Source organism: Capsicum annuum, chromosome 12 (assembly GCF_002878395.1).
Source record: "Capsicum annuum cultivar UCD-10X-F1 chromosome 12, UCD10Xv1.1, whole genome shotgun sequence".
NCBI classification, from domain to species: domain Eukaryota; kingdom Viridiplantae; phylum Streptophyta; class Magnoliopsida; order Solanales; family Solanaceae; genus Capsicum; species Capsicum annuum.
The window spans coordinates 37,804,933-37,820,783 of record NC_061122.1 but is presented as its reverse complement, the minus strand read 5'-3'; the positions used below and the strand labels follow the sequence as shown (position 1 = coordinate 37,820,783).

General features: G+C 33.7%; 1 protein-coding gene across 1 annotated transcript; it reads left to right on the top strand.

Annotated features, from left to right (window-relative positions):
• Positions 1-3,684: 3,684 nt before the first annotated feature.
• LOC107851780 (cytochrome P450 71AU50) lies at positions 3,685-5,461 on the top strand. Its single transcript, XM_016696860.2, has 2 exons — positions 3,685-4,620; positions 4,718-5,461. Exons 1-2 carry the CDS (start codon positions 3,748-3,750, stop codon positions 5,330-5,332), a joined length of 1,488 nt encoding a protein of 495 aa, XP_016552346.2. The 5' UTR covers positions 3,685-3,747; the 3' UTR covers positions 5,333-5,461.
• Positions 5,462-15,851: the final 10,390 nt, after the last annotated feature.

Genomic DNA, 15,851 nt, shown 5'->3' with positions numbered 1-15,851 from the left:
ACTAGAAAATTAATAATATTTGATAAAAAAATTAAAATAGACATTTATGACATGTCTTCTTAAGCTGCTTCAACTGTAATTTTACTATATCACCCCTAATTAATTAGCATATTCCTAATTAAATAGTATTATAATAATATAAGTCATTTGCATATTACAAAATTAATAGTATCTAATTAGAAAGAAAAGGAAAAATCACATGAATATACAATTTAAGCATTAATATTACAAAAACTACCACTAGGTTTTTTTTATTTACAAAAGGTATCTTTTATTTACAAAATCTACCACTAAAAACCATTTTGTACAGCTGGCGTATGCGTGTGTGGTCCCCACTGACATTTTAATGTGGACATGCTTAAGATTAATTTTAGGAATTAACTTTAATTAAAGACATTTTCCTTTCTAGTAACATTGACGCGGCGTTTGTCATCAAAACAAAAAAAAATAATAATACTAGGAGTATTTGATTATAGAATTTTAAAGTTGGAATTAGAATTTTATAATTTTATGGTGCATGAATTGTATAGAAATTGGTGTATGAATTATATAAAAATTGGTGTATCACCAGCTTTATGGTGTCTGAGTTATATAGAAATTGGTGTACTAGCAGTTTTATTGTGTTTGAATTGTATAAAAATTGGTGTATCAATAATTTTATGATTTTTGAAATAGTTAGAAATTGATATATTAATGATTTTATGGTGTCGGAATTATATAGAGATTGGTATATCATCAATTTAATTTTAAGGTGTCTTAGAAAATGGTGTATCAATAATTTTATAATGTTTGAACTCTTTAGAAATAGGTGTATCAATAATAATAATTTTATGAGTATTTGATTAGAGAATTTTAAAGTTGGAATTAGAATTTTATAGTTTCATGGTGCATGAATTGTATAGAAATTGGTGTATGAATTGTATAGAAATTGGTGTATCACCAGCTTTATGGTATCTGAATTGTATAGAAATTGGTGTATCAATAGTTTTATGGTGTCTATAGAAATTGATGTGTCAATAGTTTTACGTTGTCTATGAAAATTAGTGTATCAACAATGTTATGGTGTTTGAAATATGTAGAGATTGGTGTATAATTATTTATGGTGTCTAAACTATATAAAAATTGGTGTGTCAATGATATTATGGTGTCCAAACTATATAAAAATTGGTGAATCAGTAATTTTATGGTATGTAAAATAGAAATTGGTGTATCAACAATTTGATGGTATTTGAACTATATAGAAATATGGTGTATGAAATTTGTATTGGATGCGTTTGAATCAACTGCAAACTTTACTACCATTAATGTTGTTTTCTCCTCAAAAATATTAAAAATTAATGTCAATTAAATTAAATAAATAAAATTTATAAATAAGAAACAATATCAAATAAATGTGTTGAATGAAACATCTATCAATTAAAATGGTCATGACCATTGTTGAGCAAAGATGAAGAAAATCAAGTAACAATATTTATTATTTTAGAATGGGAGTGAAAAAATAAGAAGAATTTATTTTGATGGAGATTGAGAAAAACTAGGATGTTTGATATTGATTAAATTCATGAACAAAGCATAAAATATAAGGAAAGAAAATCGGATTGCTTTATAAAGGGAAAGAGAATTGAGTATAAGACCATGCTAATTAATTGGTATTTGGGTTTTCCTTTTTTATACACCTTATTTAATAGGTTTTGTTAGTTTTGTAGTGGTATATTTTGTAAAATAGAGTTTACTAGTATATTTTGTAATTTAGACTCTACATATGTATATTTATGTGATTTCCCCATTAGAAAAAAATAGGTAAAATAGACATTTATGACAAGTCAGTTTCAGCTACTTCAACCGCAATTTTACTGTGTGACCATTAATTAATTATTATACAAGTATTTTATATAGTAACTTTGTTATGTCGCTTCTAATTATTTATTACAAGTCATTTAAGAGATGTGTGCTTCGTTTCTTTCATCGTAATTTTACTATATCACCCCTAATTAATTATTATGGTCATCTATGCATTGAAAAATTAATAACATTTCGTAAAAAAGGTAAAATTTGAAAAAAATGATATGTCAATATAAAACTTTGGTTGACTATCGAAATTATATTAGTGCACATAAATTGGGATGAGACAGAGGAAGACACAAAGTAACATATATTATTTAAAAATGACATAAAAAGTATTATAAATCAATATCAGCATATACATATATATATATATAAATTGCTTGACTGTCAAAATTTTATCTGTGCCACATAAATTGAGCCAGGGAGAATATTCATATATTATTGAAAAATTATGTTAAAAGCATTGTAAATCACATAATTAACAATTTAAAAAATTTAAAAGATATAAAATATAGGCTGACTCTCGAAATATCAGCATCACTTAAATTAGAATTAAAAAAATATGTCCACGATTTACCCAAAATAAAGCAAGAAATTAAACCCAACGACAATATAAGAAATCTAATAGACAGCCTGATTCATCGAAGAATTTTTTAAAACACCTACAGAACAAATAAAATTTCTGTGTGGAAATTGTAACTCTTATCAAACATGTAAAGATGATGTATAAGAAAACGCAAATCAAGAAAAAGAATATAAAGAAACAGAAGGTGAGCAAAACAATTCTTCCGATTGCAGTTGAGAAAATCCCACAGAAAACAACAACCGTGCTGTGAAATTTGAAAAGTTGGCGAACCCAACTCTTACCAAAATCAAGTGGAAAGCTAAACTATCAACTTTACACTTACTAATCATCACCTTTTCCTTCAGCGTCACCAGCTCCTTCTTTACCATAAATACTATCTCTCTTCATGGGTTGCTCCTCCACCACATTTTTTTTCAAAAATTAAGTAAAGATTGAAGTTGCTACATAAACAGTCGTAGTTGTTACAATAGTCGTAGTTGTTACAACAACAGTCTTAGTTGTTGCAACAATTTCGATAATTGCTACAACAACTTCGATAATTGCTACAATAATTTGATAGTTGCTACAACAACTACAATAATTATTGTAACACAACATTTAATAGTAGTAGTTACAACAATTATCAAACTTGTTTCAACAATTATCGTAACTGCTACAACAACTACTGTAACAACTGCAATAATTATGGTTGTTGCTGAAATAATTATCGTAGTTGCTTAATTTTCTACATTATTTGTTCAATCATTTTTTGTCAAAATTTTTTTGTCAAACTTCTCAAAATTTTAAAAGACGTCCATAAAAATTTAAAAAAGAAGAAGAACGACGATGTAAAGAAAAATAAAAAGAAAAAGAAGAAAAGAAGATGGAGGAAGAGGAAATATGGAGAGAGAAAGAAAGATTGAAAAGATAATTAAGAGATGGGGGAAATTCTAAAATTTGGAATTGGGAATGAGAGGAAATATTTCTTAAAAAGTTAATAAGTTTTAAAAAATTATATTTTACACCCCAATTAATTTAATCATAAATTAAGTGATCCTTTAATTTTAGCTGGTCAAAGTTATCATAATTTTTAATTTAAAGATTTTTTTGTCGCCCTCTACTCAATTTTCTCGAGATTTTTCTTACCTCTAACTTATGGGCACGACTCCTGCTAACCAAAACATTGTCCCTATTTTCTTAATTCTCCAAAATACCCTCAACAGTGCATTCGCAACATATCATATTAGTAGTATAAGTAGCATGCATCTTTTCCTCTCAATTAACTAAACCCAACTTTTCTTTTATCCTGCACATACATACCATATTGTGTATTAGCCATGTCTTTGATATGGGAAACACTATTAGTAGTTTGTATTGTGTATGCGTTGCATGAGCTGCTAAATATGTGTAAAAGAAAAAAGTTCCCACCAGGTCCAAAGGGGCTTCCCATTCTAGGACATCTTCATTTGTTAGGGAAAAACCCACACCAAGATTTACAAAAACTAGCCAAGAAACATGGTCCACTTATGTTTATGCGACTAGGACTAGTACCCACATATGTTGCCTCGTCTGTTGATCTATCTGAGAAATTTTTCAAGACATATGGTCACATCTTTGCGGATAGGCCTCATAATGAAGCAGCTCATTATGTGGCATATGGGCAGAAGGATTTGATATTTTCAAAGTATGGACCATATTGGCGCAACCTGCGCAAATTGACCACTCTGCACCTTTTGACTAATCAAAAGATAAATTCGTTTCAACCCATGAGAAGGCAACAAGTTGAGCTTATGATCGAATCGCTTAAAAATGAGGCCCGTGATCGCCTTGTTGTTGATCTTAGCGCAAAAGTTGCGACCTTGAGTACTGATTTGACTTGCTTGATGGTGTTTGGAAAGAAGTATATGGATGAAGATTTGGACAAGAGAGGATTCAAAGCTGTACTTCAAGAGGTTGTGCATTTAGCCGTAACACCAAATCTTGGAGATTTTTTCCCCATCCTAGGTGTAATTGATCTCCAGGGACTCACTCGCCGGCTCAAGGATCTTTCAAAGGTGTTTGATGAGTTTCTTGAGAAGATTATTGATGAACATGTCCAGTCTTATGACCAAAAGCAATCCAAAGACTTTGTCGATATCTTGTTGGACATTATGCAATCAGGAGATACAGAGTTTCAGTTTGACCGTATCCGTATAAAAGCTCTCCTCTTCGTACGTCATTTAATTTCATCCCATTAAAATATACTTATAAGCTCATTGTACGATAAAAAATTTTCGTACTAATTTCCCGTTTCCTTTTCTATAACAGGACATGCTTATTGCAGCAACTGACACTTCATCAACATCAATAGATTGGATACTAACAGAGCTTCTTAGGCACCCTCATGTGATGAAGAAACTCCAAAAAGAGTTGGAAAAAGTGGTAGGACTTGAAAGAATGGTAAAAGAATCAGACTTGGAGAATTTGAAGTACTTAGACATGGTTGTAAAAGAGGGCATGAGGCTGCATTCTGTAGTGCCAATATCGCAACGTGAGGCCAGGGAAGATTGTGTAGTCGATGGCTTCCACATACGAAAGGGATCCCGAATCATGATAAATAACTATGCAGTTCAGAGGGATCCAAATGTTTGGTCCGAGCCTGAGAAGTTTTTGCCGGAGAGGTTTGTTGGGAGCAGTATAGATGTTCGTGGACACCACTTCCAACTTTTACCATTTAGTGCTGGCAGAAGAAGTTGCCCTGCAGTGGAGTTGGGGATTATCATTGTCCGCCTTGCGGTGGCGCAATTGGTGCATTGCTTTGATTGGGAGCTTCCAATGGATATGGAACCTTGTGATTTGAACATTGATGAGCACTTTGGGTTAGTAACATCGAGAGAAAAGAATTTAATGGTTATCCCTACTTATAGACTAAACCAACGATGAAAAGACAAACTTTCATTTAGATACCAGGGTTGTACTGTGAAAATTTCAACCTCATCTGGGGTTCTAGTTTTATGATTGTTGTGTGCTTCACCTACTATTCCGCAAATACTACAATAATAATTACTTCTATCCATGCCTAATTAGAGTGGTATTTTTTTTTTAATAATCTGAAAATATATGCAGCTGAAAGTTAACTCTTCAGAATTAAAATTTACACATTTAAGTACTAAAAAATTAAACAAAATAGAAACTTCCACCATTTTGCTCTTTTCTTATTAGTTAGCTCATGAAGTTCCCTTCAGATTTGCTGCATTCCATTATTTTACTTCAAGGGTTCTCGTCGTGCAGAGAAGTAGGGGAGGTGCCAACGGTAGCAAAAATTGAGTTGGCGTTAAAGTTTTGAGATGGAAAGATCCATTCTTTTAGGGGTCATTTGGTAGAGTTCATTAGAGTTCATTAGAATAAATACTACATGTGTTAGCTTTGTGAATTGCTAATGTTTTGTTTGATACACTTTTTCATCCTATCCTATGTATAACTAATGCTTGTATTAAGTATATATTCTATATTCTATTTGGTATTAAGGCACGCATTATTAATACATGGAAATCCATATTATTACTAATGCAATGGATTCCAATGCATGCATCTCCATCGGAACTTTGGAGCAAAATAAGTCATTTTTTCAAATCAATTCACCAAAGTAATATAATTTTTGAAACTTTACCAAACCAGTATAAACGTTGTTCGTAGTAACGTATTATGCTTTAAAAAAAGTTAACGAAGCAAAAAGAGTTGTGGATGGCGTTAATGTCACGTCCCAAAATAATTCTTAGACGTGACTGGCTCCCGCTAACTCCACTTGTCGGGAGAACCAATTTTTCATACATTCACATTGTCTACAAACACACATATACAACTCCACACTAAGTTTACAGAGCATCTAAATAGAGTTACATGAGTTCAACTTTCGGGCTTGCAAACCCAAAGAAAAGAAATGTAATCTAAAAGATCTAAAGCTGAATTACATCCTTCACGATCAATGGAAAGGCTCACCTCAGCAATGGAATTCACGCGTAAGAACCGTTAGCCACTGATCTCTCCCTTCGCAATGGTATCTGTAGACATATAAGTAAGGAGTGAGCTATATATAAATATAACTCAGTAAGATCATCGGCTCGCTGCTTTAAGTACTCCTGGGACAAGTATTAAAAAATACAACAACACCAAGAACATAAAATTATTACACACAGGAACTATATCATAATAAGGTAACCAACTAGGCTCAACAATCCTTTATCAAGGACCATATATCTCAATACAATTTACACCAAGTACTTATCATAATTTATACTTAAAGTAATTAACCAACACCAAGAGTTTCAGGCAACGTACACAATGTGCCTAATGCATATCAAGAGCATACACAATACTCAGGGAATCATACACAATGTCCCATATCAAAATCAAGAAGCATACACAATGCTCAAGGAAAGCATACATATGCTCAAATGAAGCATAGACAATGCTCAAGGGAAGCATATACAATGCTCCAATCTCATAGCACACAAACACATCACATCACAAAATATTTTATAAAGGAAATTTTAGTATTTTTGAACATAAAGTATATGTGACCGACCTTGAAGACTACCAGTTCTGTCAAGCACACGCTCATCCCAACACATGGACAGGGCAGACAAAAACATAATTTTAAAATAATATTTGAAAAGCAAGCACTCAAAGTTTAAAGTATCACTTACCTTGCTAATGACAAGTTTTTCAACCTTGAAACAGGTAGAACACCAATCAGCTTTAATCTAAGCAAAAATATCAATTAGAGACATACGACCTTGTGGTACTAGTGAGTTTAACATAATATCAAGAAACAAGAATATTTGGTTTTATTAATTTTTATAAACCAAAAATTTTAAAACTCCCTGCCACCGTACCTTACTGAAAACAACAAAATCATACCTTTGTTTCATTTTCTTTTTATACAGCAAGACACTTTTGTCCATATTAACAAAAGCTAATAACAACCGTCATTCTCTTTTGAAGAACACCCATAACTACACACGAAAAACCACTTTTTTTTTCCCACTAATTAATCAACCTAATCAACCATTATCAATATGGTCAACCTTGTGTTCATATTTTACAATATTCATTTCATTCTAGGTATGAATTACTTCTGAATATGAATAAAGAATATCTTTTGAATGGCCCCAGTTCAAAATTTTGTCTTCGAATAGTTAGCCTATTATTACTATTATTATAGGTGAGTAGAGAAAAGACTCACGTTTATGTAATTACTTGTCATATTGATATATCACATTATTTATCCAAATGCCAAACTTGGGCTATAATTGGGTTATTATTTTTTAAAAAAGTCATAGTGTCCTTTTCCCTTAATTGTATTACCGTAATATCTCTATTGGCTTGTTAATTTGTGGTAGTTTACAGTTTGTAGATGAATCTCGATCGACTTTGAAAAATTTTTGTGTGTAAAATTTAAGTTTAATTATTTGTTTTGATATCACTTTTATTGTATTATTTTGTTGGAGTTTACAGGTGATAAATAAATGTTGGTCGATTTTGAAGAATTTTTTTTGTGTAAAGGTTAGGTTTAGTTATATCATTTTGATATCTCTATAATTGTATTATTTTGATGTCTCTATCATTGTATTGTTTTGTTGCAATTTACAGATGGTAGATGAATGTCGATCGACTTTTAAAAATATTTTTGGTGAAGATTATCTTTAATAAATAAATTCTCCATCTACATACTCAAAAGATATTAAATTTAATTATTATATTCATCTTTATTATTTAAACAAATATCCTATTTTATGTAATGTTTGAACTCATTAAAGTGAGGTACACGCGCAAGGCGCGTACACCTAAACTAGTATATATATATATATAGTATACATCCCTAACTGTACTACCTGTGACATTGAACAAAAGTTTAGGCAGATTAATTTCTAATCACGCGTTCCGGCCTATAAACATAGAATATCATGCTAAAAATGCAAGAAATTCAAAACTTGATAAATTCGTCTTTTTAGAGTGACTTGCCAATGTCGAAACTCAATTATTCCAAAAGCCAAAATCCAAAATTAATTCTACAAAAAAGAACATTTTCTCCAAAAGTTACCCCTATTATTTCACTTTTGAAGCACAATAGTGCATTAATTTTTCTAAACATAAATGATGAAAATTGCAATTTCATTAGAATATCAGCTTCGATTAAGTATCAACAAAAAGTAGACCCACAAGCTAGCTAACTACACACAACTCCCACACACTTAATAACTCATGCAGTATAAAATCCAAAAAAAATATGGTCTCTTGACATTAAACTTAGGTCGAAATCGCACCCAGTACCCAGCTTATGTCAAGAGAAAATTTCAAATAGGAAAGAAAAAATTAGATCAAAATTGTCAAATTAAAGAATATACAAACCTTAAAACCCCCAAATTGAAGAAGAACACCCCAAAACAACAACTGAGTTCACTCTGAAATAGCAAAGATTTCTAAAATAACACTAAGAGATTGAGAAAATAGCAAAAATTTCTAAAATAAAACTAGGAGATTGAGAGAGAAATAGGTTTGAGATGTATAGCGAACACAAGTGGGTTTGGGTTAGTCGCAACACTTCGTCGTAGCAAAGAAAAATTAGATTCTTAATCTGCTCTATTGAGAAAAAGAGAGATTTTTCAATATGTTCTATGAGAAAGAAAAAAAGTGTTTTGATAAAATGAAAAATCTTTTGACAGACTTGTGTGATATGTGGAGGGAATTAATAAACGATGCAATAGATAATTTTTTTCTCATTAAGTGTTGTCATAGATGATTTTATAGTGAAGGTTTCAATAGCGTTGCTATACATATACCTGTTACAATGGTTCATTTTCAATAGCAATGTATATAGCGCTAAATCGAAGTAGTAGAACTATTATTATTGGCAATGGTTGGACGCATTGCCGTAGACACTCTATAGCAACAAATTTGCAATCACTGCCAAAAATTTTGTTGCGATAGACACAATTTCTGCTAGTAATTCAAGGTGCAAAATTCTACAATCATCTTCTTTATGTTATTAAAACGTACACTTTTTGCAATATCTTGATAAGAAATCATATAGCACTTTAATTCTTTCAACTCTAGAAGTCTTAGATATCGGATCTTCAATATCCAATTTCACAAAATTGGGTAAATCAGCTAGTAATTCCACTAGTACTTTGACTCTAGCACAACTAGCGCAAGTCCTATTTATTGTGGCCATATCCAAATGAATAGGCTTTCCTACTGTAGAGGCCACCATAGAAAATAACGATTCTTTTACATAAAAGGTGGGCCATAAATCAGGTAATGAGTTTCAGGCCATGGCTTGAGTCGTTTTCTCATTAATTTTAAACTTACAATCATATATTAGGGGACATGTTTGATTTGTTGTTCCATCCTTGTCAGTGATTTAATATGAATTCTTCGACGTCATTGTCACACCCCCTTTTCAACATCCAAAAAGATTTATTTTTAAGTTCGAAAGGATTTTTATTATTCAGTGACAAAAGAAAATGATTTGTTTCGAAGAAGGATTGTTTTTACATTCGAAATCAGAGTCGCACTTGGCATAGATTGGGTGTGCCAAGTCACATTTGGAAATCCTTTTTTCAAAACAGTTTGACTCTGAATACTGATCCGTGAACAGAGATTCCGGCTAAGGAATTCTGTTGACCGAGGGGAAGGTGTTAGACACCCTTCGATCCCGGGGTTCGACCACGGTCGCTTGATGAGGCGTATCAGCTAGTTTGGCATTACAAATGTATAAACCACACAAAACACATGAAACAATTAATCGAACACACAAAATAAAACAAATCCAGAAGTGTAGTGTCCAGTCCGAATTATGCAGTTCCAAAATAAAAATGCAGAAATATAAATCCTATTCTATTCTAAACTAAACTCTACCCGACGTTCCGGGCCTTGACCGTGCGCCATCTTCTGGTACAACTTTCTCAGGGCATTCCCCGGATAAGGCAATACAAATACCTTGGGGCATTCCCCATCCAAATGAGTACAATTGAGTCAAAGGCGATAAAACAAAGCCATTCAACATATATTTCGAACATTCCATAATCCACAAGTTCTCAATTTGCCTACCCGAGCCTACTGTTGCCTACCCCTTCGACCTATCATGATACTATCGTGAAATTGACAATTAGATGCAAAATTAACAATGAAAATGAATCAAAGAAGCTAATTTATCCATCTTTTATCAAATTTCGATCCCCCGATCCATCAACCAAATTATCACATGCTTCGATTATCAATTAAAGTGTTTAAAGTTCGAAACCAATAGCAACCAACACACAACAAAGATTCAAATATACCAAACAACAAATCATTCATATTCATAGCATCAACACATCACGTGAGGGTAAAATAGGAGAAGAATAGAGTTGAAGAATTGAACCTCAAATGACGACTTTATTTTGATCAAATCGGGTTACTTGATTAGAGCACCACCGAACCTTAAACCGGACCCAAACTCACAAGACTTGATCCCGAACTCAGTTTAATCACCAAATCAAACCTAAAATATTAAAATATCAAGAATCCATAACAGATTTTGCCGGAACCAAATCCAAAGATCGGTTGACTTGTTTTATTATGGGACTTGGATTGCTATGGGTCGATCGGAGCTCCGGCGACCCCCAGTATCGACAGGAAGACGACGGGATGATGGTTGGGTTTACTTTTTGTATCGTCGGAGCTCCGGAGAGCCCCAAAAATGAACGAAATGGAGAAGAAAGAACGGTAGCATCATTTTTCGATGAGAACTTACCGGAAAAGTCCTCTCTCACGAATCTCTCTCACTCTTTCACAGCTCTCTTCCTCTCTCTATTCTCAATTTTGATCTCTCTCTCTAATTGCTGTACGTAAGTGTGTGGAATTCTGTGTTTTCTGGTGTGACCCATGTGTGCGTGGTATATTGTGAAGGTGATGATGAGTGTCTGTTGATGGTGAGGTCTTTTTGTGAGGGTCAGTAATGGATGAGAGGCGTATGTGTGTGTGAATTATATATATGGCTTGTATTGTTGTTCCCATTTTTGTTCCCCTTTCACTGTATCCGTAGGTGGGTATGTATATTGTGAGGAAAAAATATGAGTGGGGTGAGGTTACGTATGGTAGGGGTATAGGGTGAGGTAGGATGGTGATGTGTTTTCCACTTTTAATAGGGAAGTTTGTTAATTTGTTATCAATTGGGATTATGTGGGAATTTTTGGGATAAGATTTGCTACAGTTGGTTTTGATTTTTTGTCATTTGTGGAGGGATAATTACATGGTTGAGGGTACACGGTAGGATAAGGTAAAATGAGTAAAAGTGATTGGGGAGGGATAAAATTAGGTGTCTACATCATGCCCCCTTTGAATGTAAACACGAAGTGTTTCTAGACAAAGAAGTAGACAACGAGACAAAATTTTGTCCCGACCATTATTCAGAGAAACAGATGGGAAAAAAGCAACCGGATCTTGACTTAGGACATCCTACCTACCCAAGTTATGAGGTAATCAAGTCATAGGTATCTCAAAGGATTGGAAGGAGAAGGACTATACTGAGTTGGAGAGTCGAGTGAGGTCCCGTAGAGGTTCTGTTCCGCGGCTCTGTCATTACATCAAAAATAAAAATTACAAGTTAGAACATAAATGAAATTACAAAATCCTATCTATACCGCTTCTTTTGGACTCTTGACTTGAGTTTCATGACCTTGTTTTTCAGGCGGGTTCCTGACTTGCAATTTCTTCAATTTGTTGCTTGATTTTCAATTTCATCACCCTGTTCTCCAGGCGGGCTCCTGACTTGCTTTTTTATTGATTTGTTGACTTTCATTTTCTTCACCTTGTTGCTTGAATTTCAACTTCTTCACTTTGTTGCTTGATTTCTCATTTATTCGCCCTATTCTTCAGGCAGACTCCTACTTGCATATTGCAATGATGAATTATGACTTTGACCAAGAAATGCATCTCTTGAGAGTATAATTGAATGAACAAGACTAGGAAGTGCATCTCCTAAGAATTAAAGTGAGGGATTCCGACTAGAAAGTGTGTCTCCTTATAAATGCCGCTTGAATTACCAAACAAGGAAGTGCGTCTCCTTACCAATGCCGCCTTAATTACCAAACAAGGAAGTTCGTCTCCTTGCCAATGCTGCTTGAATTACCAAATAAGGAAGTGCATCTCCTTACCAATATCGCTTGAACTACCAAAAGAGAAAGTGTTCTCCATACCAATGCTGCTTGAATTACCAAATAAGGAAGTGCGTATCCTTGCCAATGCTGCTTGAATTACCAAACAAGGAAGTGCATCTCCTTACCAATATCGCTTGAATTACCAAAACAAGGAAGTGCGTCTCTTCACTAATGTTGCTTGAGTTTCCCAAACAAGGAAATGCGTCTCCTCACAAATATTGCTTGAATTACCAAAATAAGGAAGCACGTATTCTTACAAATGTTGCTTGAATTGCCCAAACAAGGAAATACATCTTCTCACAAATGTTGCTTGAATTACCAAAATAAGGAAGTACGTCTCCTTACAAATGTTGCTTGATTACCCAAAAAAGGAAGTGCGTTTCCTTACAAATGTTAATTGAATGACCCAAAAAAAGAAAGTGCGTCTCCTTACCCATGTCACCTGAATTACCAAACCAAGGAAGTGCGTATCCTTACCAATATTGCTTGAATTATCCAAACAAGGACTAGATAAAGAAAGACTTCATTTTTCTGAAAATAATGTCCTATTTTTCTAGAGGGTTCTGAACATAAAGAAATTTCCATTTTTCAGGAGGGTCCTGAATATAAAGTAAATTCCCTTTTTTCAAGAGGGTCCTGAACATAAAATAAATTCCTATTTTTCAGGAGGGTCCTAAACAGAAAGTTAATTCCCATTTTCCAGGAGGGTCCTGAACAGAAAGTAAATTTCCACGGATGTGCTTTTCCAAGGGTAGATGAATTTAGTGAAGAAAATGTTCCCCTATTTCAGCAAAAAAAAATTTGTCAGTAAAAACTTAGTGGTGGTTTGCAGCACTTGGCTGTCCCGACACCTACTCTAATATTCATTCCCTTCATTTTGTTTTTGATTGCTGGCACTTGCCCCTGCTTTGTCGCATCATTGACCCAAACTCAGATTATTAAGAGTGAATCTGAAATAAGCACAGTATCTCTGCTTTGCCATGCTTCTCAGATAAACCCATTAAACCTTGGTATTTTTATGAGTTCCCAGATTTGCCTATTGACAAAACTTTCTACATGCCCCTTTTCGACTTACAATCATGTCTCTTTCATGCGCTGACCTTTTGTCTTGCTTAGTACAATTAAAGAAGCTGGTAGCTAGTTTTAGAAGCTTTTCTCACTTGTTTTGACATGGACTTTTGACTCAAAGACAAGATAAACATGACAACAATTTTTATTTTATTTGGATAACTGACTCAAGAAGATAAAAATATAACTATAGAGAAGAAACAAACGACAATAAATGTCCCTATTGAAAAAGATGAAAGAGAAGTTTATCTGAAAATGACAGTCAACTCTAATGATTATGATATGCATATCGAATTAAACTGCCTGATCTTTCTATCCAAAACTCTCACAAATTGTTCTTAAGTTAATGACCCTAAACTAGAGTTGCTTCCATGGGCCAATTGCATTCGAATACCTCATTTGGCTAGTGGCGCCCTAGATAGTTTTCTCCAACAAGCCTCTCTCATTCTCTTTCTCTCAGCTCAACATTGCCTGATGGTGCCCGTGAGGATTTTCACCGATAAGACTCTAATTTTTATTTCTCTCAACTCACAGTTGTCTTACAGTGCCCGTGAGGGTTTTCACCGATAAGACTCTCTCATTTTTATTTCTCTCCTGATTCCTTATGCTGAGGAATACAAGTAGTTCCCAAAATGTGTCATTATATCCATTGCGTGCTTAGCCTTAACATTCTCAAAGATTGATCTGAAGGTCTTTCTTTGGTTGTAACTTGACTTTTGGATAAGGTTAGAAAAAAAAGGATGATATGAGGTCCAAACGACACTTGAAGTTGGGTGGGACTTACAACTTTTGGAATCGACTCAAACAATGAGGATTAACTCATGCCCCATTTTCTTTTGGCTGGGTGACTCTAAATTGTTTATTTGGTTAGACCAAGCCCTTAGTAGGGCAGCCTACGTATCTCACCTCTGAGAGAGGAGAATCAGGTCATGCGTAGTTCTGGCAGCTTGTTTTGTATGATTTAGACTTTTGATTCTTTTTTTTATTGATACTCTTTTCTCTTTGGATTTTTCTGAGTCTATTTGTCTTGACACTTTTTTTTTCTTTTTGGACATATATTTTTTTACTCTATTTTGATTCCAAAAGAGGGGTATGAAAGAAAATAGGACTAAAGCTCAAATGGGATAAACAAAGGATGACACGATGTTTGGATAGTAGAATGAAATGCCTTCGTCATATCAATCCTTGAAAATGCAAGTACATATCATACAATATAAAAGTGCATGATCAATATCACTTATGACATGTTTTACAACACTAACTTGCCCCGAACATATGTACCACCCCTTTTTCTACAAATGCCGAACATACAACTCTATCTTTGTTGTACATCCCTCACATTGAATGACTTATGCTTTCGTGGAGTTGATTTTCGTTCTATTCCTAGGGATCACATATCCACTATTTGACCTAATTGAGCTATGTTTTTCAATTGATGACCAAGTTATTATTGTGATTCTCTAAATAATTGCCTTAATTTTCAAAGAAGGCTTGAACTTGTCACCAAATATCTCAACACTCTTCCTATTTTCTCAGATGCTTTTTTTTTCTAACTTTAACCCTCTGATTCAATGTTATACTTAAATTGGATTTTAAGATCTGGCTGAAAATTCCGCTAGCATGTCATATCACTAGAATCAACATAAAATGTACTATGTAAAGAAAACAAACAAACAATACATATTTAAAACACAAAGAAAAATGGGACACTTTATTTAGTGGAAACAAAAGATAGAAGGGTTTGAACATAAACAACAAAAGGACAAAATAAGATAGATCCCGAACTACAACCCTGTAATAATTCAAAAATAGAAAATAAAACAAAACAAGCTACCAGACCCCTTTCTAGTAAGGAGAGAGGTGACTTCTCAATTGCTCAGCCTGACATCTTAGCCACTGGTTTGCATATCAGCATGACTAGTGCTTTCCTCACTATCAATGTTCTGCATCATGATTGATTTATCTTGAATTATTTTTCCAATTTCTCTTTTCAAAGCACGACAATCTTCAATATTGTGACCCTGAACATCAGAATGATATGCACATCATACATTAGGATCAAAACTTCTTAAATGTGGGTCAAAAGTATACCCAAAGAGAGGAGTGATCATGCCCTGTTGTACCAATCTCTGGAATAAACTTGGATACGACTCTCCAATTGGTGTGAAGCTATCCCTCGACTTTTGCCTCAT